Source organism: Podarcis tiliguerta, assembly GCF_965153285.1.
Source record: "Podarcis tiliguerta genome assembly, chromosome: 14".
NCBI lineage: Eukaryota > Metazoa > Chordata > Lepidosauria > Squamata > Lacertidae > Podarcis > Podarcis tiliguerta.
In genome coordinates, this window is record NC_139547.1 from 33,016,871 (window position 1) to 33,044,538 (window position 27,668).

Genomic DNA, 27,668 nt, shown 5'->3' on the forward strand with positions numbered 1-27,668 from the left:
ATTAATTAAGTTCCAAAATTTCTTGTCGTCACGGGTTTTAATGGCCACTGACAGAGCCGACCAGCGTTCTTTCGCAAAGAGCAATTTCTTATGTTGGAGCAGCTTCTTATAGTATGAACGAAATTGGGCTAACTCCCTGATTTTGCTCTGAGTGCTGCAATCTGGAAAGTATTTTGGCTCCTATTACTTTGAGGAAAAAGGTCCTCTTCCATGGGAAGTAAGTATTTTTCATCATTCACTAAGCTTTCATTTAAAAAGGTGAGGGCAGCCTGTGACCCGCCAGATGTTGTTGGATTGCAACTCCCATCATCCAAGATTATTGGCCATCCTGGCTGGGGCTGATGGGAGTTGCAGCCCAACAACATCTGGCAGGTCACAGATTCCCCACCCCCGAATGGGAAACCATGCTTGGTGTTTGTACACTGCATTATTTGGCATTAGATATTAACCATGTTCACATAGTTACCTTTTAATAGACGAATGGGTGGTATTCAACTAAGTTCTACTCAGAGTAAATTCACTGAAATTAATGGGCCTAAATTAGTCATGCTAAATTAACTACAATGGGCCTATTCTGAGCAGAATTTAGTTGGCTATAACCCACAAGTCTCCAAACTCTCCTATGCTACATCTTGTATTGTTTTCAGTAGTTGAATTCATAGCTGTGCTATGAATTAAGACACTGTCCAGCTTATAAATTCTTATCCTATACCCAGTGAACACAAAGTGTATTCAAGACAGTGAAGATCCTGGGGTGCATAAGGTGATCTTCTGCAGGTCAGAGGAGTTCTGGAATCATGGCTAGGTCACTTCTGAAATGACTATGACAGCAACTCCTGGCTGTCGTTTGAAATCAATGATCCTTTCCCCCTTCCCCTTTGTGTGTCTTGTTCTAGGTCTGCAGGACAGAACTGTCTTTCTTCTTTGAACAGTGCCCATGAAAAAATAAAACATAAATTTAGGGCTGAGTCTTCAAAAGGTGGCTCCCAACACATAAAAATGCAACATATAATTGTTAAATAGAAAATCTACAAAATCACAAGAAATCAGCACTGGCTGCAATAAGAACAGATTTCAGCACATGATTAATCATCCCAATTAAATCAGTGGGGGTAGTTTAACTATGAGCTGCCTCATTGTACATACTGCCACCATGGTTTTGTGTAACTGTGGCAACTTCTCCCCCCACCCTGTGAGCACATCGGCAACATGACTAGCACCAGTTATCACGTGTGTCACCTCTCCTGAAAGCCAAAGATGATTGTATGGGTCCACCTGAAGTGAAAACCAGCTTACAAGCAGTGATAGGCAAATCTGTCATTTTCAGGTTCTCATGGACTTTCATTCTTCCAAACTTAAATTCAATTCACCACATTTCTGCATACATTTGATTTTTAAAAAGTCAGCATGAAAATCCACATGCATTTCTCACTGGGAGAGCCAGTGGTGGTGTAGGCTAGACTAGTACCTGGGAGACCAGGAGTCAAATCCTTACTTGGCCATGTGAAGCTCATTGGGCCACCTTGGATCAGTCACTGCATCTCAGCCTAACCAACTTCACAGGGCTGGGGAAAACCACATATGCCACCTCAAGCTCCTTGGCAAAAAATATGGGATATAAGGTAAAGGTAAAGGTACCCCTGCCCGTACGGGCCAGTCTTGACAGACTCTAGGGTTGTGCGCCCATCTCACTCAAAGAGGCCAAGGGCCAGCGCTGTCCGAAGACACTTCCGGGTCACATGGCCAGCGTGGCGAGCCAGAGCCGCACACGGAAACGCTGTTTACCTTCCCGCTAAGTAAGCGGTCCCTATTTATCTACTTGCACCCAGGGGTGCTTCCGAACTGCTAGGTTGGCAGGCGCTGGGACCGAACAGCGGGAGCGCACCCCGCCGCGGGGATTCGAACCGCCGACCTTTCGATCGGCAAGCCCTAGGCACTGAGGCTTTAACCCACAGCGCCACCCGCGTCCCCTACATGGGATATAAAGATGTACATTTTTTGTATACAAAAATGCCATGCTTTTTTTCTTTAAAAATGTTTAGGGGTACTCTCATTTTTCTATTCATATTGAAATACTGCCCCTCAGTGAGGCCAAACTTAGATTCACAAAATGTTTAGGGGTATGCGTATCCCTGTGTTCCCCCCCAGAAAAAAGGACTGCACAAATGTATACCTAGTATGTGCATTTCGTTCTACAAGAAGTCTTCCCTAACAGAATCCATTTTTTGTACACAGTTTCCACCAATATGCACATTTTTGTACACATTCTTTGGTTGAAGAACCACATTCAGAGAAGGCCAGGTACCAAAAGATAGCTGCGTTTTGTGGATTTCTGAAGAAAATGCAAATCTGTTAAGTTCTCATTAAAATGAAACGAATTTTCCCTCCCACCTTTACCTATAAGCTGCATTGTGCTCAAAGTTCCTGTGTAAATTAGTAGCAGCTAAGAAAGAAATTTTAATAAATCACTGTGATAAATGCACAGTGCAGGAAAACGAAAATGTGCGCGCACACACACAGGCAGAATATTTTTTGATTTAATAAACTGATTTATTACTTTAGATTTAGAGGCCTATCAACTAGATGAATAACTGGGTGCAGTTCTCCCCCCCCCCCCCCAATACGGAAGAGCAGGATTTAAGGTAGTCAGAGCCTCTTTCACAATCTACTTAAGAAGACGTCACATTTGAAACCTTTCCCTGTCAGTGGTATCACAGGCTCCTGGGGACTCTTGTGAAGCGACTGCCTCCCCACCTTTCACAACTATCTCATCTTTGCCTTGTTGCTTTCAGCCTAAAATCCCAGAGCAACATGGTTTATTGTTTTAATATCTCTCTGGCACAAGGCAGAAGTATCCCACAGTGGCTACTTATCTGTCATATGTATTTTTGTGAAAGAAATATCAAGACAAGCCTGCTGTTTGGAGGAATACCAGAAGACTTTCGGGCGGTAGCTGGGTTACATTTTCCAAAAGGAACAGAACAGTGCAAGTCAAGGGAGAGGTGGGGGAGAGAGAAAAGGCAGCTTCTGAAGAAATGCCATCCGTATATGCTACTGAGGGATGTCTGGCAACCCCTAAGCGCTTTTACTGGCTTTATGAAACAGCTTTTCTATTCTGCTTGTATCCCTCTACAGTGGTACTTCTGGATGCGAACGGGATCCGTTCCGGAGGCCCGTTGGCATCCAGAAGCGAATGCAACCCGCGTCTGCAGGTGCGTGGGTTGCAATTCGCTGCTTCTGAAACATACACGTAACGTCATTTTGACCGTCTACACATGAGCGAGTGGCGAAACCCGGAAGTAACGTGCTCTGTTACTTCCAGGTCGCCGCAGCACGCAACCCAAAAATACTTATCCCGAAGCTACTTCAACCCGAGGTATGACTGTAATGTACAGTCATACCTTGGATCTCGAACGGCTTAGTTGCCAAACGCTTCGGCTCCCAAATGATCAAAAACTGGAAGTGAGTTTCTGGTTTTTGAATGGTTTTTTGGGAAGCCGAATGTCTGGTGGGGCTTCTGTGGCTTCCGATTGGCTGCAGGAGCTTCCTACAGCTAATCAGAAGCCCGCTTTGGTTTCTGAATGTTTTGGAAGTCGAATGGACTTCCGGAACGGATTCTGTTCAGCTGCCAAGGTATGACTGTAGTGATGGGGAACATCAGACCAGGGGCCAATGCAGCCCTCCAGGTCTCACTATCTGGCTCTTGGAGTTCTTACCAGGACACAGACCCTTCTTGCATCTTCTGTGAGGGATTTTGCCCAGCTGAAATGTGTTCCTTCAGCTCTTGCTGGTTCTCAGTTGAGGATAGAGTGTGATGTGTTAGTGTCTACTGCACAACGGTAAACACCACACATGCTGCTCAACCCAATTTTGCCTCTGGCTTTGCACACAATGGCATGTGGCCTTCAGAAAGTTGCCCAGAAGGGAATGTGGCCCACTGGCTAAAACAGTGTTCTCTGCCACTTTTCTAATGTTTCTACTGAGTTGCATACCCTCCAACATTTCTTGGATAAAATAGGGATGTCCTATTATTATTATTATTATTATTATTATTATTATTATTATTAATTACCCCACTGATCTGACTGCGTTGCCACAGCCACCCTAGGCAGCTTCCAACATATATAGAAACATAATAAAACATTAAAATGTGTTTTTTAAAAGAAAAAAACCTTCCCTATAGAGGGCTTCCTTCAGATTTCTTCTAAAGATTGTATAGTTACTTATCTCCTTGGCTTGGGGGTCACATAACTCCATACCCTCCAACTTTACTCTGATGAAAGGAAAAGTGGGACTTCCCTGGCCATGTATTATACCTCCTTGAGAAATTGTAATAACTAACAAGTATTAATATTAATTCAATAACTGTATCAGACTTCTTCCGGCTTCCCTCACAATCTGTGGTTTAGCACTGAATCAGAACAAACAGCAATTGAGTTTTCTACAGCTTGCCGTTTGTTCTGCTTTGGAGCTAAAGAGCAGGTTTTCTAGGGGGAAGGTGGTGGGAGGCAAAACTGCTTGAACCTGTGCCAAGAACGCACGAGACAAGTGGAAAACCACCCAAACCCATGCTTTCTAGGCAGAAGTGTGGATGAGCCCATAGTTTAAAGTGCCTTGCAATCGATAGAGATTTTTAACCTGGCAAGGTCTTTGAAATTTACATCCAGTTTCACTTAGGATGTAATTTGGAAATAACTTCAAGGTAAGGTAAATCCAGTCAAAGGCGACTATGGGGTGTGGCGCTCATCTTGCTTTTCAGGCAGAGGGAGCCAACGTTTGTCCACAGACACCTTTCTGGGCCATGTGGCCAGCATGACTAAATCTGGTGCATGGAGGACCGTGACAGAAGCCAGAGCGCATGGAAACATAGTTTACCTTCCTGCAGTAGCGGTATCTACTTATCAACATAAACATCAGTCTGTCACTTCACTCCAGAGTCCTAGGTGTGCTTCACTGTACAGGCTTCCCAATCAGTCAGTCGGTCAATCAATCAATCAATCAATCAATCAATCAACCAACTAAACACTCAGAAGGAACAGATTGATGCACACACTCCTAACTCTCCTTTGAAAAGAACAGGTGAGCTAGGCCTGTGAAACACATGCCGGCTTCTGGATAGGGCCATCTGCCCTCTGGAGCTTCTGTACCTGAACTAAAATTACTGGATCGGGGCCCATGAACTTTAAGAGTGAGAAAGACATTAGAGCTTTAATTATCAGATGTCTCACTCTGTTTATTTTAATGCCAAACAGCAAACAGCGCCAACGTCCGACAACGGGACACATCAAATGAGTTTGTGTGGACTGAATGGAAGGGCTGGCATTGGCAGTAGAGCAGAGTGAATATTGCTAATTAAAACAGCTGAAATGGAATAGCATTTTTGGACACAATGGGCTGTAAACTGACTTTCTATTAATTGAGCTCAGTGTAATGACATATCGGAATGAATAGCTAGTGATCTGGAAATTCATTTAGACCATTAGTTTAATTACAGAAACTGATGGAAGTTTTCTCAGACAATTATGGAAAGAACTGGAGCACCGTGAGATAGGATTTAGAAGATTTTGCATCTTCTCCATCTACCCTTCTCCACTTTTTACAATATTGAATTGTGCCGTAGGAAACAACAGTAATAGACCTGAGTAACATATTCTTGTGTGGAAGCCTTTACTGTATCAACTAGGGGACAGATGTATGACTCTGTCAAGTTCAGTTTTTATTAGTTTCTCAATTTTCCAACCTTAAATTTAGTGAAGGCTGGTCTACTATGGCAAATGGGGTATTGCCCCACCAATCACAGTCTGTTCTTAGCCAGTCCCACCTGGCTTCCTTCCCCCTTATGACCAGTGCAGGGGGTCTTGACACTGCCTGTCAGATTGCTCTTCTGCGGTCTCAGTGTTGCCCTTTGTATAACTTAGAAAGGAAGAGGATGGCCTTGTTTGTCATTGGTTCTGGCGCCCCCTAGTTTTGGGCTCCCTGCTCTCCACCCCACTAGTTCTCTTATTCATAAGCCACCACTGCTTAAATCCAATATGCTGTATTTCTTCATCAGTTTGCGAATTTTGTGTACAAATAAAGTCCTCCTGAAAATCCAATAGAATTTTAGAGAACATTTCCCCTAATACACACATTTCGCAAGGGCATTTCCCTACAATAAAGCAAATTGTTTTTTTTTTTATTAATATATGCATTTTTATGGGCACTTTGCCCTAACAAACATTTCTGCGCACTCGATTTCTTTGCAGAACAGAAATTTAGAGAAAAGCAAATTCTTTACAGCCACCCAGCAATGTTAGATAGAAGTCCAGGTTATTAGCTTGGCTACCGTGGCTCATACTTATGGTGTGTGTGTTTTTAAAATGTCTTGAAGGGCAGCCACAATAGTTCATGACTGTCCTGATCCTAGATGGGGGGCAGTGCAGCCCTACTCAGAACCAGCAACACACCATTCCCAGAGTCAGACAAGCCACATACCAAAAGCACCTCTTTCTTGTCAAGAATTATTGATACAGTCCATTACCAATCTCAGAAACTAGTTAAGCATCATCATCTGAATTAGATGAAAGGGGGGGGGGGGCGTATCATCACTGTACTGATCACATTGCACCAAAATCCCAGATCTGGCAAATGCCACAAGGCATCTTGTTCCTAGTGGGATACATCTGGCTGCGTTTTCTGGAGTGGCCTGGGAATGACGCTACATTACATCATTCCAGAAACATGGGGGGCATTGGAGAGAGCCATATATTGCAGTGAGAAATGCAAGACCCTTTCTTGAAAGTTTTTTCACCCCCACAAAAGAGAAATGGGGTGACAGCATCCTCAAAAAATTGAGGGAAGTGGTAGCCCCCAAACCCCCCCCCCCGAAGATGTTGGATAAATTATTGTCCCCCTCTCGTGATCCTGGAGCGGACTTCGTTTTGATTAGAGCAATGTACATTAAATTAACTCAAATTATTTGATTAATCAATTGTTAATTGTTTGAGTTGTTTTGTTAGTCTAAATGTGGAATTATGATTATTAGTACAACAGTAGCAGTAGTAATAGCATTTTGTGTAACTGGTATAATTATGGTAGAAGCCTATTATGGCTTTAAGCAGTTTATACTACTACTAATATGGTTTTGAATGTGGACTTTGCATTCTGTTTCTTACATTGCTTCCTTTTTGTTGGCACTTGTAAACTGCTTAGAGATTCCTGCTGAAATATGAAGCAGTGCATAAATTAACTAGCCAATTAAATAAAAGTAAAACCACTTTTGGATGGTTGAAAACAGCAGCAACAACAACAAAAGTTAATTTCTTAAGCTTATCCCATGACAAACAGATCAGCATCACTTCTCTCTGTATATCACATTTCAACTTTGTGAGATATTAAGGGGCTGAAATTAACATTTCACAGGCAAAGCAAAAAAGAAAAGAGCTGCAATGACGGGCTTACTTGTGGACGTGTATACTAGTGAACTGGGGGCACTGTACATGGGAGATCCCTCTTGGTTTGCCTGGCACAGCAGCACCCTGCCTATGAAAGAGAGAGAGAGAGAGAAAGAGAGAGAGAGAGAGAAAGAGGAAGAAAAGAGAGCACGGTCTGAGTTTGGGAACACTCAAGCTAAATTAGTTAAGTTGAAAGAAAAAAAACAACCCCAACATGATGAGGCTATGAAAAGTGCATTGCCTTTGGCTGAAAAGAACCACCACCACCACCAAAACCTTTCCAGATACACTAAAGCTTCATCCTACCCCCCACTTACCTGGGAGTAAGCCACACTGAAGTGAATGGGACTTACTTCTGAGTAGGCATGTGACCATATCCAGCATTCTCTGTCTACTGGCACAAGAGCCCTTGCGCTAACGGATGACAACGTTTAAAGGTTGCGCAACAAAGGTTATGCTAGCGGAGGCTTGATGCACAACAGCTGGTTCTTGTTGTGTAACCCACTGCACAACAACCTTTTGTAAATGCACTTGTGTTTCTGTTGCAAAATAGCTGTTTCTGGTTGTATAATCCACCGTTTCCCTTGTGCAACTGTGTCCCACCAGTGCAACAAGTAAACGACTAAATGGCTTTCACTTAGCACTGCGCTGGATTAAACCCATGACTGGGGCTGCAGCCTGCATTACAAACTGACAATTTGACACTCCAACCATCCCAATGTAAAATATATATTAATTTCATGTTGGGAGGCCAGGACAGGTGCACCCCCGAGTAGTAAAAGTGGCCACTTGCGCTCTCTCTCTCTCTCAAATTCTTTCCACATCTAGGCTGATGTTGAACCTGTCCTATCAATTCTCCCCCCCCCCCAAAAAAAAAAGGTTGCAGTGGTTCAGACTAATGTTCATTCCATCCAATGACCAAGTATGGTGGGTTATTTTTCAGAGTGGAGAGTATTTTGAAGAGAAGGGGTTGTTTGCTTCAGTGAGCTCTCATTTAGAAAGGATGAGCAATACATTTTGTGGACTTTAACATGTAGTTCAGTTGCTTCCAGTGTTAAGATAACTGAACACAAAGGACTTGTATACCTTTAAGTATTAGACAAATGGGGGGATTTTAGTCCCTTTTCTTATCACTGCATAAAATGTTCACTCTACCCAAGATACCATCTTCCTTTTCACCCCGGTTTGCTCTGTGTTATTAATCCTATGATTCTCTACACCTTACAGGATAGCTAAAAATGTATTTGCACCCATACACCAATCATGCTGCTACACTCACCCCCAATTTATTCAACTATACTCATATTTTTACACAGCTCTTAAGGTTAACCCTTTCCCTGCACCTCCTTTGACTACACAAGAACGATATAAGAGTTTGGGTGCTGGTTCAGGCCAAAGGCCTATGTGGTCCAGCATCTTCTTCCACAGTGGCCTCAATGGGAAGGCTGCAAGCAGAATCTGACCACAATAGCACCCTCCTTACTTGCGATTTCCAACAATTACCACTCAGAGGCATACTGACTTCAATAGTGATGGTGGAACACAGCCATTGTGGCTAATAGATTAAAAAAACCTGTGGGATATATCCAATGTTACTCATACTCAGAGTACACCCGTTACGATTAATAGACATTAAAGGGGGAAATAGTGCTGTGTTAAAATCATGTCCTCCAGTTTTTCAAAGGGTTTCTTCCTCTGCAAATGAGCCTTCTTATTTTCTGCCTCATTCTCAAGGCACTTGGAAATTTCTTTAGAATTTCAAGGGGTGCAGATTTTCAGCATACTTTATCATTATGAGATGGCCAAGGACAGTTTGTGTGCTTTTCTTTCCATCAAACATTTCTCCGGCACTTTGCAGCCTCCTTGACTGCCCACACTTCCAGATCTGAAAAAAGCGCCATGAGAGGAGTCATCTCATGATGTCTTCTCCTTCTCCTGGATTTTAACTGAAATGTGGGCACTAAGGAAGACTGCAGAGTGCAGACTGATTTGTTAGAATGTGAGAAAGAAGACTCACAAACACCTCGTGGCCATATCGAAAGTAAGATAAGCCACGCAAAACCCTTACATCCAACCCATGCAAATTTTACCGCTTTGTTCTCTCCCCTTAGATAATTTTCAAATGCACTTTCTTCTATTATTAATTGATGGGGAATGGTCAGGGGGAAAACTTGCAGAGGGATTTTTTTGCCACAGTGTTGAAAAGAAAAGAAAAGATGATGTGATTGCAAGCGATGCTTCTAGGATAACATGTAGTTAGGCTCTAAGGGATCTGGAATACTACTTTACAAGGGTTTCCCAGTCACACAGTGGGAACTCTCTGTATTTATAGCTGCGTATGCAGTGGCTCTTTAAATGTTCCAGTGAATGTGTGTAGGTTAGGGCTAAGCATGCCACAACAATCCCATCTCTCCTCACTCACTGAATGTGCAAAGGTGTTGATCAGATTCCGCATTTCATCCACACATTTGCCACTGAAATGGTTAATGAGAAAAATATCCTCATTAACTACCTTAATGGTAAAGACGCCAGGGTGACAAGATGTAACTAATTGCTCACTAGGTGATCTTGGACATCAAATTAATCAAGGGACATTTTTTTCATGGTACTTTTGCATTTGTATATCCCGTTTCCACTGTTCCAAGCACTTCATGCACATTCGCTCAGCGATTCTCATGACAGTCCTGCCAAATAGATGGGATTTTACCCCTATGATACAGATGGGCAACTGAGGCTGAAAGAATGGCAGCTAGGCCTTAAGGCAGGGATGTGGAACATTTTCCTTCTGAGGGCAATGTGCCAGTGGTAGGCGGGTCCAGGGGCAAAAGTGTGGTGGGCAACAAATACTAATTTACTCATACACCCTTCTCTACCCTGCATCTAGGCAAGCAAGAAGCATGATCAGAGTTCAAATATAAACTACAAAAACAATTATGCAGACAGGAAGCCAGCAGGGCTGTGTGGGGCTTTCCTGTGTTTTGCAATGTCATATACACATATAAACTATTTCCCTTTTGGATAGAAGTCATGGTTTTGCCCAATGTGCAATGAGCTCCTGGCTCCCTTGCAATGTTCCCTTTGAGGCCAAAGTAGCAGACCTGAAAAAGCTAAGGGAAGCAGAGATGCTGGAGGTCTGAGGACTTCAGGGATGATATAAGTGTGTCCCACTCACATGACGGTTAATTCCCCTGCTCTCAGGGAGAATGAAGGTCTTGGGGATGGAGAGGGGCCATCTGAGGAAGAGGTAAACAGTTCCTTAGAAGGCTGATGTAAAGCTACCGTATGTTCTTGTGCCGATAATACTTCTCTGGAGGCAGGGGGATCAGTAGGAACAGAGATAGTTGGGTGCATGGTGGGCATACAGAACACAGGGTGAATTGTCTGCCTGAAGCAAGGAAGCATTATCAAAATGTAAAGACAACTCCGGCAAAAACACCCAAGCAGGATGCAATCCAGGAACGATGAGGGATGTGATTTGGGAAGTGTCCTGAGGGCCAGAAGAGGAGTCATGGAGGGCTACATTCAGCCACTGGGCCTGAGGTTCTGTCCCTTCTTTCTGAAAAGCAGTCTACCTAAACCTAGGAAATTTTCAGATGAGGTGATGTTTGAAATAAAGAATACCAGATCACAATACCAGAACACAATCTATTACGGTTTACAGAATATTATTATATTTCAAGCATAGCTATTTCTCTCATTTTTTGTTTTGTTTGTTTCTTCTCTTGTAGCTTCTTTTTTCTTACAATAAAAAAAGTCTGTTTCTTCTTTTCCAAGCCATCCCACCCTTAGCAAATTTATTCCAGGATGCTGTTTGCAAAATGGATTAAGTTGCTTTCTAAATACATACAAATTAACCCGATATTGTTTAATATTACTTATGTTAATTATATATAGACGTTTCAAAACCTTTTTTTAAAAAATAAAGCTGTTGCCATTTTTAAAAAAAAAACAAAAACAAAACACTAATAACGTAGTGTTGAAGTATTATCATACAAATGGTAAAAAAACCCCAGCTAGATTAACAACTCTGATGATAGTTAATGCATTCCTAAAACTTCTGAGGAGCTGTTACAACCCATTACAGCTGAAATATTGGTGTATGAAAAATTAATAAAGCCAGCAGAAAATGGAATCCGGCATCTGCAGCAGCTATTTACATAGAAAGAATCACCCGGAATTAATTATGCTCTATGTTACATTCTAATGAGTTTTTCATTAAAATGTACACTATTATGGAAGCTAAACAAGGATTATTCAAAGAAAAATGCCAACAGCTGTTATTATTTTGAGAAATTAAAATTAGTTAATTGGTTATACATTTAGATCTAGGTCAGGGTTAATCGAACACTATTTATCATACCGTTAGCCTGTGTGTTTTGTAGGGGAAATAATGTCTACATCACCTTCTTCAGGGTCGTACTTCCCTGGAAGGTGCAGGTTCCAAGACAGCGGGGTGCTCCTCTTGTGCTCCTGTGTCACTCTCTCTAGGTAACCTCAGTGGCCAGGAGTGCCTTTTAACAGCTGTTTCAGTAAAACAGGAGTACGGCAAAGTGGGGCTGCCCCTGAAGTTGGCCCAGAAACCGCAGGTACTGCAAAATTCAGCATCTTGACTGTTCATTGGGAAAGAATACTGACGTCATGCTATGCCCCTGCTGCTGCCAGTTAGCTATCAGTCAAAGTTCAAGATGCTGGTCCTGGTGCACAAAGCCTTAGGCAGCTTGAGAGCCAGCATGGTGTAGTGGTTAAGAGCGGAAGACTCGTAATCTGGGGAACTGGGTTCGCGTCTCCGCTCCTCCACATGCAGCTGCTGGGTGACCTTGGGCCAGTCACACTTCTTTGACGTCTCTCAGCCCCACTCACCTCACAGAGTGTTTGTTGTGGGGGAGGAAGGGAAAGGAGAATTTTAGCCGCTTTGAGACTCTTTCGGGTAGTGATAAAGCGGGATATCAAATCCAAACTCTTCTTCTTCTTCTTCTTGAGACCAGGATACCTAAATGACTGTGGTGGTGGCTACGTGTCTTGATGGCTATATATAAAACCTTCAATATCTTTGGCAGCTTGCCTCTGAACGCTAGGCACTGGGGATCACGAGTGGATGATCTAACTATACATAGGATTGCCATTAAGTATGTGGGTTGTCCACCGTGAGAACAGAACTTTGGACTAGATGGGGCTTTGGCCTGATCCAACAGGGCTCTTTGCATGCTATTAAGTTGCAGTCTCATGCATGTATGTCATGAGGAATGCCTTGATGGATTTTCATGGGGGAGCATTAAAATTCACCATTCCCAGACAGAGCTGCATCATGCAACATGTCATATCGTGTTCCTCAGTTCTTGAACTGCTGCAAATCACGAACCTGATCCAATGCATAGCCTTGCAAAGCATTAGCCACATTCCCAACAATGTTTCAAGTATCAAAGTCCTTTAGCTAAGCTTGTCCCTCCCAGTGGATCTCTCAAATAATTGGTGTTAAGGTACTAATCTGCTGAGGGAATACAGGGCACTGAGCAACTGTACAACAATGCTCTACATGTATTAATCATATTGCCAACAACTGTGCAATTACTGTTCAGACTTGAGAGCAGCCCTCAGGGGGGAGGGAGGAAACAATCATGGAGGTGATGCTACCAAGAATCTAAGTGACTTGGATAGGGCAAAGTTTAAGTGGAAACCTGTAGACCAGACTGCTGACTGGGGCCAGTTACAGGGAACGTATTACTCCCTTGTTAAAACAACTTCACTGGTTACCAGTTTATTTCCAGGCACAACTCAAAGCCCTATATGGCTTGGGCCCAGACTACCAGAAATATCACATTTCACTATATTAACCTGCTTGGGTGAGAAATTCCCCAGGTGAGCACCTTTTCTTGGTCCCATAAATATCAGAAGCATGGTTGGTGGTGACACAAGTGAGAGCCTTTTTCTGTGGCTGCTGTCATATTGTGCAATTTGTTCCCAATAGCACTAAGATTGGCTCCCTCTTTGCTATCCTTCTGCTGGCAGGCCAAGACCTTCCTATTCAGGCACCCTTTGAAATCTAAGGAACAGGGGATGCTGGTCACTGGGTTGCTGCTAGGGCTAACTGTATTGTAATTGCTGCTTCTAAATGCATTTTATAATAATGTTTTTAGATGTTGTATGTCAGCTTGGGGGAGAGGAGGGATATAAATATATTTTCTGAACTGTCTTCAGAGGCAGGCCTATGTATGTGTTGCAGTAATCTAATTTAGAGGTTACCAGAACATAGATAACAGAAGTTATGCTATCCCTATCCTTATAAAAGTGCAGCTGGACCACCAGCCGAAGCCACTGAGGCCACCTGAGTGTCAAGCTACAGCAAAGGATCCAGGAGTATCCCCAAGCTATGTGCCCCCTCCTTCAGAGGGAGGGTAACCTCATTAAGAGCAGGCAACCTCCCATCCATCTGGTCTAGGGAACCACCCACTGACAGTGCCTCAGTCTTATCTGGACTAAGCTTCACTTTGCTGGCTCTCATTTAGTCCATTACCAAGGCAAGATACTGGTCTAGCACTTCCACTGCATCACCTGCAGATGTAATGGAAAAGTAGAGCTGTGTGCCATCAGCATATTGCTGACAACTTACTCCAAAATTCCAGATGACCCCACTCAGTAGTTTCATGTAGATGTTAGACAACATGGGGGATAAATTGAACCCTAAGGAACCCCCACATTGAAGGCTCCACTTTTAATGCAAAAAATTTCAAAGACTTTATACACTAAATCCAGCATCTTGAAATTAGCCCGGTAGCTATGTGGCGGGCAGTGCAATTCTGCCAACAGTGGGGTAATGTTTGGGCAGTACAATGGTACCTCCGGTTACAAACTTAATTCATTCCAGAGGTCCGAAACCATTCTTAACATGCTAATTTCGCTAATGCTGCCTCCCGCTGCCGCCGGCGCGCGACTTCCACTCTCATCCTGGGACAAAGTTCACAACAAGAGGCATCTACTTCCGGGTTAGTGGAGCTCATTACCTCATTCGTAATGAGGGCAGTACGTAACCCGAGGTTCCACTGTTTCCTCTCCCACTGAACAGTCAAGACAGTTGCATTTTGCATCAGTTGCAGCTTCTGAACCTACCTCATGGACAGCACCACACAGAGTGCATTGCGGAACTCAATGATCAATGAAGTAACCTGATCCCAATCTGTATAGGGGATTTTGCAACAAACCCAGAACCTTACTGTGAAGTCCCCAGATCTACAGCTTCCCTTGGTTCAAGTAATTTGCAATGAAGCACCCATCTGGCTTTCCATCGGCACTAGGCATGTACATTAATTTCATAATTAATGAAACATATGGGGGTACACCCCTTACGAAACAAAGACATTGGACTGCGGGAGTGCCAAATGACAATCTATACATCCATTTCTACTAGTAACAGCAATGAAAGTGCCATTCAGTTTACTGCATTTCCCCAACAATTTACTAATTGTTAATTTCTGCATTAGATTTCAGCTTTCGTACAATGTAGAAGCCACTTCCAGAAACCTAATGAAACATATCACAAGTTTAGCGCTCATTTCTGTGCTTTTTGGTTGCAGGAAAAAAATGTGTTTGCAGTCTCCTTAACCACGAAAATTGTGGGAGAAAGCTGACAAAAGGTGGGACGGTATACCAGCATACAATTCTTTACTGTCATTTTCATGGAGGGACAGAAACAGGTATGTGTGTAAAGGGTGAGTTACACCATTCCCCCACTGACATAAATGAAATTTAGGGCAACATGCTGGCATATAAGTCTAAAAGCCCCAGTTCCATAGAACATGGGTAGGCAAACTAAGGCCTGGGGGCTGGATCCAGCCCAATCGCCTTCTAAATCCGGCCCGCGGACGGTCTGGGAATCAGCGTGTTTTTACATGAGTAGAATGTGTGCTTTTATTTAAAATGCATCTCTGGGTTTTTGTGGGGCATAGGAATTCATTCTTTTTTCTTTTTCTTTATAGTCCAGCCCCTCACAAGGTCTTAGGGACAGTGGACCGGCCCCCTGTGGAAAAAGTTTGCTGACCCCTGCTATAGAGCATTAGGTTCTCCAGTGTAAAAGGAACATTAGAAAATGGTAGACAAGAGCTAGCATTACAGTCAGGGTAACATAACTACAGAGTAAGGGTGTGTGGGAGAATGTTGTTGAATGTGAATCTTCAGTCCAGCACCTGATGAATTGTTGGGAAATGCCTCTCACCCCCAAGAAAAAAATGATGAAGTAGTTCCTTCTCCAAAGAGAGAGAAATAATGTTCTTGTCCCCAATTAGGGTGCAGAACTTTGAGGGACCAATTGCACATCGTTCTAGACTGCACCTCTATCAGCTGCAGAAGCAGCTGGCTGTAAGGGGCAGAGCCATTGTGCTAGCTTTCTGGCAAGTGGGCGTTACCAGGGAGGAGAGGGGAAGGGGCAAGGAAGTGGGGGAATCTGTGCGTTGTGATTGCAATGGTAGAGCCAATCTGGTGCTCACTTCAGTGCATTTGCATCTCATTGAACTCCCCACCACCATACCCCAATACCTCCTGGTAAGCAACAGCGACCCACATACCAGGAAGCGAGTACAGAGGCTCTGCCTCACCCACCACGAAGCTTCTGTTCAGCATACCAATACTTTGATATGAGAAGCTCCAGCAACCAACTTGAGTTTAAGAACGATGCCTTGTCATGCTGAAAGAATTCCAGTGGTTCATTGTGCAACGCAATTACATGCCTTCTCATATGTAAATTCCATTAGAATCAATGGAGCTCAATCCCAGGTGAGTGGATTTAGAAATGTCATTAAACATTTCTTAGTTTTTGAACTTTTGCAGCAACCTAACCTGTGAGAATAAGAAGTCTGCTTTTACCAAATAATTGTGGGCGGTGGAGGAAGACAGAAGTAGCCCTTGCCATTTATTACGATGCTCAAGGTTTTGGAGTTGATTTACATTGAGCGGCTCCACTTTTGACTTTAATTGTCAGCTTCGAGTTGTCAAGACATAACTATATCTTAAATTTGCATTGCATTGGGGGGGGGGTGTCTCTGCACTTCCCACTTTTGTCTCTTGATCTTGTCTTACGGAGTAATTGAGCTCCATTCTAATTTCCTTCCACAAGCAGGGTGCTCCCCTTCCAAGGAAGTGAGTTATGCGTATTCAAGAGGTGCGTTGTATGAATCTTGTTAAGGTTTGCCGCCTTATAGCCTGCACTGATGGAATATTTAATCAAAGAAATGAGTTGGCAGTTATGATGTACAACACGGTAAAGGCTTGTGGTGTGTGTCTTCACCGCCAATTGAGAAATGGGTGATTTCGCCATTCATCAGTGCCAGACTGACAGCTTTGTATAACCTTCTCCTTTCTTTCTTTCTCTACCCTTAAAAAAACTTATTTATCAAGATTAAAGATATTTTAAATCAACAGTTTCTTTGCAGATATATCATATTTATTTCCAAAGTGGCCAAATTTTTCATCATTTAGTAGTTTGGGGGGGGGGGGATAACTTCTCACTCTGACTATGAAGCATTTTGGATTTTCCATGCAACATTGTTTGGGATCTAAAACACAACTTCCTTTACCTTGATGTTTACTGTCATGTTGCACTCTGTGGTTGACAGTCATCAGTCAACCTGGCATCAATCAAACAAGCCATCTCAACTATTTCAACACCACTCTGCACCAAATCTGTAAGATTATTTTACATTTCTTTCTAACATCACCGCAGCATTTTTTAGCCTGTGTTCCAGTAAACTTTGAGGTTTCATGGAAATTTATCAGTGGTTCCTCAATGCTGGGGTGGGGGGGAATCTACAAAAGAGGATAAACTTTGACAGCTTGTCCACTACTACAAGTCTCTCCCTGAAATGCAAAGATACAGCTATGGTCATTAATGCAAAAATCATAGTTCATTAGTAGATTTGCCTGCAGAGGGTCCTGGGTTTAGCCCTCCACATCTTCAGGGAGAGTTGGGTATGTTCAATGGCAGAAATCTTGGAAAGCCAGTGCCAGTCACTATAGACAATACTGAGCTAGATGGACCAATAAGGCAGCTCCCTATATTTCTAGGAGTGTATGGGTGTGCATTATGCATACTCAATTCACATAGAACAATTCTGAGGCCCAACAGCACTTTCTGCACACTGAGTGAACTGAGGTGGGTGCCCTAGGGGACTTCCCAGAATACCCTACAAGAGGGGTGGTGAAACTTTTCTAGCCCAAGGGCCAGCAATCCCTTCTAGGCAACCTTCCGAGGGCCAGTCATGGGTGAGACCACCCTAAAAAACACAGTACCCCAAGGGTGGCCCACCTTTATGTTCCACCTTTCCTGGAAGAGGTTCAAGGCAACATACATGGTTTCCTCCTCTATTTCAATCTCACAACAGACATGTGGAGTAGGTTAGGGCAGAGGATTAGTGACCGTTCCAACGTCACTCAGAAAATGTCCTTTCTGAGTTGTGAGAGGAACCAGCGTCTTCCTCACCATCTAACCATTCCATCACATTGCTGTCTTTCATGAGATTTCACAGTCTTATCCTGAAGTCATCTTCAGTTATGATTCTACATCTCAGATGCTAATCCTACCCTTTTTAACCAACACACCATATTGCAGCTATCATGTCATAGGGATAGCAATGCACACTGAGAAAGTCTTGGATTCAAGGCATACTCTTGCAACAAGAAAGGCACTATGTTAGCCTCAGCTCCCTGTATGTAAAAAGGGGGAATAATATTGACCTAGCTTGATGTTTCTTTGTTATTTTAAATAAAGTTACAAAACAACAACAACCATGACCCACTTCCCGGAGCTGTTGAATAGCACACTCCAAGAACAGATAAGAGCTCTGTGATGATCTATTGTTGTAAAAGGAACTTTAAACATGCACTTTGGAAATAGTATTCTTTCTTTGGAAATGGAGTATGCTAATATTTCCACTAGAGCACTGCGACCTGAACAAGTTCCTTGTGTTTCCACAGGTCCTTTAACACAGGGATTTTCATGTGCAGTTACAAAACAAAACTAAGTCTAAGTCAACTATATTGTTGCCTCAAAACTGACAATTTTTTGGGTTGGGTGGGTGAGTGTGCTCTCACTGTACTTTGTCTCATTACTCCTCCATCAAGGCCACACTCATCTCTATACTCTCCTTGAAAGTTTTTGGCTGGCTGAAATGGGTCACTGAACTGTGATAATGCCTCTTACTTGCCTGGGGAGACAATGAAGAGATGTGAGTAGGGTGTGCGGTGTATAAACCACTGTATAAAACACTGGCTTTTGTATGGCTGGAGTGTAGGCTACTGTGCAAAGGTAACAGTGAACATCCACTGCTCTGCCCACCTCTGGCGCTGCCTACCACTGGCTTGTGCCCAAGAGCAAATGCATCCTTCAAACCAAAAAGGGGAAAAAGGGGGTTGGAAGCTTTGCCACGCCTGATCTAATGCATGCATCCATACTAGTAATTAGAAGAACACCAGAAGAAACTCTACATCTTTTATTGGCAGGGCAGACATTATCATTTGCACTGCCAAATTAATACCATTCTAATGGTAACTATAGATTCCCATTAGAAGGGCCAAATACCCCAGGCTTGACTATAAAATTTCACCAGGGAACTTCATGAGGCTGCATGCCAAAATCAATAACCTGCCATTTTTTAAATTAAGAGACAAAATAAATGTTAGAGGAAAGTCCAGTAAATTAAGAAAATTACCTTCTAGAGAGATTGAAAGTATTGATTTTAATGTTCAAAATATGTGAACTCTTTGTGGCCTACTCTTTGAAGGCAATTAGAAACTGGACAGTTAATTCAACAGAAGCTTGAGAGAAAAAAAATCGATGATTATACTATGGGCATATTATGATATTTGTCATTAACCCAAAGCCGTTTCTATTAAGTGACCAAGGTCTCTGATTTATCTGTTCAGGATGGGCTCTGTTTGACTAAGGTGGGTATATAGTAAATTTGATTAAAGTTACAGCAACACTGTTATCTACAGCTGAAGACAGATGTATGACAAAACAAAATATCACTCTCGTCTTCCTTCATGTCCCATACTGTCTGGTGCAATAGGGTAGGCCAATAATATTGGCCTACAATCTGCACTTTCTAGAATCAATTTTCTAGAAAAGCTTTCCCAGCTGGAGAACTGGATCTTTACAGGGGTTTTGTCTTGTTTCAAATGTATTTGCTATTTTTGAGTTTTGAATTTTTAAAAAAATTATCGTTAGTGTACAGTGCCCATTTAATAAATCAATAATATTAATAATAAGTTTAGGACTAACTTTTCTATAATTTTAAGCAGTTTTAATCTGCTTTTAATACTGTATCTTTTTGCATTTAAATAGCAATATTGTGTTTTAATTGTAACCAGCCCTGGGACCTTAGGTTGAAGGATGGCTAACAAATTGTAGCAGCAGCAGCAGAAGCAACAACAACAACAACGCAAATTGAGAAGACATCAACATGCTGTTAAAGCCATAGTAAGATATGAATTTAAATACTCAGATGCTTTAAGAAGCAAACAAAAACACCTCATATTAATGCAGAAACAGAACGGAATGGGTAAAAAATACAAAAGTAACGAAGACCAGAACTAGCTGCATCCATCTATCTTTTGTGTGGGAACAAGATAGACACAAGTTCGGATCTGGCAGGACTTTTCTTATGCTCTGACGACATACCACTGAAGCATGCACTGGCTGAAAGTCTTCAGCAATGGTGCTGGGAACTGTTAGGAGGCCCCTCATTCTTCTCACAGAGCTACAGTTCTCAGAGTGGTTTACCAGTCAATTCCTCTCCCCAGGGAACTCTCAGTTCCCAGGATTCTTTGGGGAAGGCATAACTGTTTAAAATGGTATGATACTGCATTAAACATACAGTGCAGCTGGTCATCCAGCATTTGCTCAAAAGCCTCTAATAAAGAGGAGACCGGCTCCTTCAGAGGCAGGCTGTTTCACAGTTGAACAGATGCTCTTCCCAAAGGTTAGACGGAAGCCCCTTTCATGGAATTTACACCCATTGTTCAATCCCTAGCCTCCAGACTAACAACAACAAACCAAATATCCTCCATCATCTATGTGACAGCCATTTAGGTATTTGAAGGTTGCTATTGTATTGCCTTTTTTTTTGTTATCTCTTGTCCAATTCCCCCAGACCTTCCACTGGACTCCATCTTCAGGTTCCTTCACACAGACCATCCCAGACCCTTCTCCATGTAGGGTTTACTTTATTTTCTTACATTTATATATTTCACCCAAGGGACATACATACATATGTACATACATGAGCCTTTGATTGGGCCCAGACCTCCATAGCTAAAGGAAGGTGGTGGCTGAATGTGGCATCATGTCTGTGCACAACTATGTGTGAACTGAAGCTCAGGTTGTTGTTTTTTTAATGGAACAATACAACTATATGTTGAGTAGGTTTGTTTTTATACTAACAAAGACAATTGCTATATTTTATTTACTAGCTAAATGCCAATTGATGGCAGTGTGAAGGGAATACTTTAATATTTGAGAAGACTCCTTTAGCAAGGAGGGGTGCTATGTCCTCTGTGCATAATGAGACGCCCCCATGTGCATGTATATATATACACACACACACACACCCCTATGGCACATACACAACCTTATGTCAAGGCTGGAGGTGGGTCTAGCATTTACCTGAACACCATCCCCAAACACAGAATTTTGCTGATTTGCTCACTTATACTTAGGCTTGCCATACGTCAGGAAAATTCCCAATTTCCTGGTTTCTGGGTGTAAAAATGGCATCAGAGGGTCATTTTGCATTTGGCAAAATGTCAGGGAAATCTTGATATATGACAATGCGATGGAAAAAGCATCAGAAATAGCTCCAAAAGCTGTGTCCCCTCCCCCCCTTTTTTTTACTTTTTGAAATATGGCAACCCTACTTATACTGGAAAAAGCGAAAAAGTGCCCTTGGGACCACTACTGAGGTCAGGTCTGAGCCTACTTCCCGCTTTCCAGCTCTACCCAAGGTGCTGCTTTTTGGTCATGCTAACCAGCATGGTCGGTGGTCAGGGATTGTGGGAGTTATAGTTCTAGAACACCTGGGGACCCAAGTTGAGAAAAGCAATGCTAGAGAGTGACGTACTGCTCCAATCTGCAGGTAGACAAATGGATGACAGACCATATGCTGTTTCCTTTTACCCAAACAGCATGTAGCATTGGGGAGGGGTAGGAAATTTGAAAAAAAAAATGAAATGATTCACCGCAACGAATCAAATACTTGAGTGGATTGGATAATTCCTTACTGGAGAAGGGTGGGATTGCTTCTGGCATCGTGGGTTGGGTTGGACCTAATGGGGCATTTCTGATTTCTGATTTCTGACTACATTCCTAAACAATTCTTGAATGATAGAGTGAAGCCTCATCTAAGCTCTGGATTGAATTATAATTGGCAGGCAGAACTCCTCATTGCCAGGGACAAGAACCTGACCTAGAAAATGTCATCCCTGTCTTGAATTATTTGCCCAAACTTCCAGTCCTTGTTGGGAGACATTTCCTTGTCCCCATCAGTAGCAGGCAGTGATGTGGTATGAAGGACAGGGAAATGTACAATCTGATGATGAGCCTGAAGGCCACGTTCAGTTCTGAACAACCTTCCAAGGATAACGTGCCAGTGGTGGGAGTGGCCAGAGGCAAAAGCAAGTGGAGCAACACATGCAAATTGTGCCTTTGGTACAGGTAGATCGTTTCTGCTTACAATCATACACTCTATCCATCTTGGACAAGCAACAGGCACTATCAGAGTTCAAGGATTCATTTCAGTCAGGCAAAAACACTAGAGGGGTATGTCCTGGGGAGAGGGGCCATAGCCTTGAGAGGGGCATATTCTCACACACCTTGGCATGACACCCCCACCCCTGATCTATGCACAAAGGACTACTAAACATTGGGGGGGGGGGGGTCCAGGGAAAATGTGACACAGGGATGCTTCTTTTTGACACTAGCCTTCTTTCTTCAGTAATGTGCAGCTCTTAATCTTCCAAATACAGTCATACCTTGGATCTCAAACGCCTCGGCTCCCAAACAAATTGGCTCCCAAACAATCAAAACCCGGAAGTGAGTGTTCCAGTTTTCTAACGTTCTTTTGGAAGCCGGACGTCCGACAGGACTTCCTGCAGCCAATTAGAAGCTGCAGTTTGGTTTACAAACTTTTTAGATGTCGAATGGAGTTCTGGAATGGACTGTACAGTGAGGGGGGAAAGTATTTGATCCCCTGCTAAATTTGCCCCTTTGCCCTCTGACGAAGAAATGACCAGTCCATAATTTTAATGGTAGGTTTATTGTAGCTGTGAGAGACAGAATAACAACAGGAAAACCACATCAATCTCTGACTTTTGTCTTCTGGGTTTCTGGGGGTTTTCCTGTTGTTATTCTGTCTCTCACAGCTACAATAAACCTACCATTAAAATTATGGACTGGTCATTTCTTCGTCAGAGGGCAAACGGGCAAATTTAGCAGGGGATCAAATACTTTTTTCCCTCACTGTGTGTAGCCAGTGTCATGAACAAAGATAAACCACGTGTTATTAAGATCCGGACAACAATGAGCAGAGTCATATGAGTAGACCTATTGAAATTAATGGCCATGATTTAGTTGTGCTTATTAATCTCAGTGGAATTGCTCTGACTAAAACTTAGTTGGCTGCACTCCTCAGTGTACCATTTCCCATTCCTAAGCAAATAAAATGCATACCAATTATATACTTAGTAACACTGAAACTCAACTTCCCAAGTGTATTAATAGATATTATGGAATGAAAGAAAATCACTATTTGGGGTGAAGCTGTTCCAAAACACCCACAAAATGCATGGTATCTGCTTACCTGCATAGAATTCTGGACTATAGACAGCACCCACCACTGGATTTAATTTCCAACCTACAGTAAAGACATAAAAAACCAAAAGAAAATGCACTAGGGTTATAGTGTGGGATCATAAATATTACAGATTGCTTTGTTTATTTGTTTTTAAATGTGACAGCTCATAAAAATGGTTATAACTGAAGGCAGTTATATGCTTGATGGCAGTTTGGAAGAGATGGTCCAAGGGGTATCCCTTTAATATCATCTGGATATGCAAAATGAAACATGAATAGCAGTAAATTATCATGATTTAATTTTGCTGCTGTTGTTTATTTATTTTACTTCTCCTTTTATATACATAAAAATGTAATGCCACCAATGTGCAGCCCCCATTGGAAGATTTGTAGTGTCCCGTCATAATCCTGGATTTGCACGAAATCAAGGTGGGGGAGTCAAAAGAGAAGGCAAGCTGCACACCAGAAGTGGCTATGATATGGGGGAGGTGGCAGATTTAAGTGCATGGAGAAGGATGTTGGGGGGAAACTATGTTGTGCTTGTTGGTTTCTGTGTTATCTCTGCAATTTCTCTGTGTTAAAATGGGTTTGTTCAACGTTAAGAACAAAAACTTCAAATGGAACGAACTCCCCCTCAATGTTTCCCCATCCCAGCTTTACTCAAAACTCTGCTATTGCTTAAAAGTTCTATTTTCCTCTCAATGTTTTTCCATCCCAACTTTACCCTGCCATTGTTAAAAATGAATTTCCCCCCTCTAGCCGTGTTCCCTTCTCACTGTACTTAAAACGTCTCGCATTTCTCAGCTTCCTCATGTGTAGATTCAATGTAGTAATTTAGAAGAGATAATTTATCACCAAACAAACACTCATATATGTGCAACATCCATCAAAAGAATGGAAACTTCTCTGACTGGACAAAGCTAACTTGTGGGCTTCCTCTTAAGACTGCATTCATCTGAAAGGTACAGTCATATAAATCTTCGTGGGGTATGCATGCAAAGAGGACTACAGAATAGGGAGGAGAATGTGGCAGGGAAATGGGATTGGTCTGTGTATAAGGGAGAGCTGAGAAAAGGATGGAGAGGAGAGGAGGAAAGGGCAGAAGGTGAAAAGCAGAGTGCCCCCCAAAGAGGGAATAGCCAGCATGGGCATAGGGTAAAGATGGAAGCAGAGACTTTGAAGGATATGCAGAATAGGAGGAGATGGTGGCTTCATAATGACCGCTCCCCACATTAAATGGGGGGGGGGTGCTCTTTGCATGGTCACGCGCAGTCCCTGGACCCTATGCGGCACCATTAGCACAGGCTTGGCTTTGCCTTCCCCAGGTGGGATACCTGGAGGTCTCCGCCTACCTCAGCCAGTTGCCCAATCCCGCCTGGGGAGGCGTTGTCAAGGTGATCAGGCCAGGTAGGGGGAGGGACCACCTGGCCACACAATAGGGGGAGGATCTTACCTGGAGGTGCTTAGCAGCTGCAGTGTGTGAGAGGAGGGAGATGCAGTGCATTACCATGCTGGTGGTAGGAGGAGAGAGGAGGAGGAATTGACATGAGGTGAAGGTGGTGTAAACAGGGGTGCAAAGCACGTCTGCAGAACAGAAGTGGCTTCAGAAAAGCAAACTTAGCAGTTGCATGGAGTGAGAAGGCAAAGCTCTAGATGGCTAATGTGGGGTGAATGGCAGGGGCACCGGTGAGCAGGACAAGCAGGTGTAGATGTGTATGTTTTCAGCTTTAACTATTTATTATATTCTGTAGAGAACTTAAAAGTCTGTTTTGGTATTAAGCAGTTTATAAATGAATACATTCTCCCAATGAAATAATAATGTTAACTTTTAAAAAAGTCTTTCTGTGTTTTATATTTAATTTTGTGTGTGTGATTTGTGGATGTTTCGTTTTGATGTAAACCATTTTGAGGTTAGTTTTTGATAAAATAAAATGATAACGGCAACAGCAACAACATCATGGTGAATAATGTCAACATTTCTGTGCAAAAGGGCTATAAACAGGTGAGGTGGGTGTCAGCCAGGGAAAGGGCTTTCCTAGTTGTGCTTTGCTATCTGTGAACATCCGAAGAGCCTGGGCTGCTGGTTCTGGCTATAGGTCCATCTAGTCCAGCATCCTGTTCTCACAGTTGCCACCCAGATGCCCCAATGGGGAGACTGCAAGAAGGACTCGAGCACAAGAGCAACCTCCCCTCCTGTGGTTTCCAGCAGCTTAAAAGCATTGCTGCCTTTGACCATAGAAGTAGAACATGGACTATCTTTCTTGATGGTAACATTTCATTACCTCCCACCAGTGCTCGATGGAAGGAGGATTCAGCTTGTGCTGTAGAACCCCTTACCGCCCATCTAGAATCCTGAAACGCCCACCAGTGGGTGGTAGGGACCAGGCTGACAACCCTTGGTCTATGCAGTCCTTGAGTTCATCTGCTAAGAATGTTTGCACAGACTGCTCAATTTTTACTGCATATTGCACAATTCTACTTTTGTCTTTTACTTATTATGTTCCTGTCATCTGAATTATGTGAGTGTGGTCTTCATTGTTAAATTTTATCTTATTTATCCTCTATGGTGCCTAAAGAATATGAAAGATCTTATAAATTTAATAACAGAATAAAATTAAGTGTTTAATTTTAAAAACCTTAATTTTCCAGAATACCATTATAATTTTATTTCCTAACAGTATAAATCCAAAATATGAGCAATTTGGCAGATCTTTCACACCTGTCAGCCCTTTCTGTCAGAAGAGGTTGAGAGATACCCACGGATTTTAAGTTATACTAATGGTGCCTCAATTTGTCCAAGACAGGAGATGGGTGGGTGGGGGGAGATACTATTCTGGAAGATGCAGATCGATGATCTCAGCTGAAAGTCACTCTCATATTTCATTTTCTCTCCAGTCCCGATTTGATGGCTGTATCATCTAACTTGGTGAAGCTCACACAGGAAACACTTCATTCATCATGAAAATAACAGCAATTAAACTTTACTTTGTCTTGTCAATGAGGTATGTGCTGGCCCATAACTGTGTGGGTTAATCAAGTGTGAGGAGAAGCTTGACATATACGAGTGAGGAACTGCCAAGGAACCCAGTGTTAGCGGCTGGAGGAGGTAAATTCACCACCGTGGGTGTAATTCTATGAATTTGTCTTGCTGTCACAACACTCATCTCTTCAGGTTGAAACTTTTGGAGGAAGGAGGTGGGGGAAAAAAATGTCCTTCATGCAGACGTAAAGGAAGAGCAACTGAAGGCGGTGAGGCAATAGATCAGTGACAGGACATGTGCTCAGCATTCAGAATGTGCCAGGTCCAAACACTGGGACCGGAGACTGAAAAAGTCAGATAGCAGGGCAACTAAAGACCCCGTGGCCAGAGGCCCTGGAGAACCACATCCAGGTGGTATAGACAGTGCTGGTCTAGATGGAGGTTGGTGCCCAACTGAGTGTGGTAAGGTGAAGGGCAACAGTAGGTGGCACCAGAAACAATGGCAGCCAATAACAACTGATAGGCATTCTAAGAGGATGGAGGATGAAAACGTTCCATTCAAGAAGGAATCCAAAGGAGCAAGGCCATTTAGATCCACCACATCATGAAGTTAGGGCTGGGAGAAATTCCTGTCTGAAATGCTAGAGAGCCACTTCCAAGCATTATGGCCAATATTAAGCTAGATGGACCAGTATCTGACTTGGTATAAGGCAACCTCCAATGTTCCTCTGTGGACTTTAAAAACATAGCAAAGCAATTTAGTAATGTGAAAGCCCAGCTATTTGAAGGGTGCTGGGAACTGTTAGGGGACCCTTATTCTCTGACACAGCTACAATTCCCCAAGTAGTTTAATAATCAATTCCTCAAAGCAGGGGACTCTGGGAACTACAGCTCTGTAAGGGGAACAGAGGGGTCTCCTAATAGCTCTCAACACCCTTAAGGAAGTACAGCTCCCGGGATTCTTTGGGGAGAGCAATAACAGTTTGAAGTGGTATGGTACTGCTTTAAATGTATAATGCAGATGGGACCCCTGTCTCCCCACTCCCACGCACAGAGCACATTAATGTCATATCTGACTCATGTGTTGGTTCCAAAGCTAGTAACGTGCATTGATCCAATCAAACATTCTGTCTCTCTCTCTGTCCCCTTCTAAATGCCACAGGCAGCCCCCCCCCATTTATGTGTGTTCAATATGTGTGCAACCTTGTATACACGCATTGCGCTGAATTTGGAAGTCACCTGGAAACATCATAAAGATGTCACTGAAACATTGCTAAAATGGCAGAACAGGGTGAGGTGGGGGCAGGGCAGGGCAGAGCGGGGATGGAACTGGGGTTTTGCAGGCTTTTTCAGTGGGTTTCAATTATATGTGATTTCACCGACAAGTGCGGTACCTCAGAACAAGGGTTTTTCCTAGGGGAAA

The 27,668-nt window shown here is 42.9% G+C and overlaps 1 protein-coding gene across 38 annotated transcripts in view; it reads right to left on the bottom strand.

The window, feature by feature from the left end:
• The window catches only part of RBFOX1 (RNA binding fox-1 homolog 1), a 1,465,188-nt gene that overhangs the window by 83,852 nt on the left and 1,353,668 nt on the right, over positions 1-27,668 (bottom strand). For 32 of the 38 annotated variants that reach the window (XM_083414161.1, XM_083414137.1, XM_083414134.1 and 29 more), the window contains 2 exons: positions 23,273-23,326; positions 7,441-7,521 (listed from right to left, as the gene is read on the bottom strand). In XM_083414161.1, the coding sequence (XP_083270287.1) occupies positions 7,441-7,521; positions 23,273-23,326 (135 nt within the window). The remainder of the gene's footprint in view (positions 1-7,440; positions 7,522-23,272; positions 23,327-27,668) is intronic. The other 6 variants (XM_083414127.1, XM_083414149.1, XM_083414147.1 and 3 more) reach the window with 1 other exon arrangement.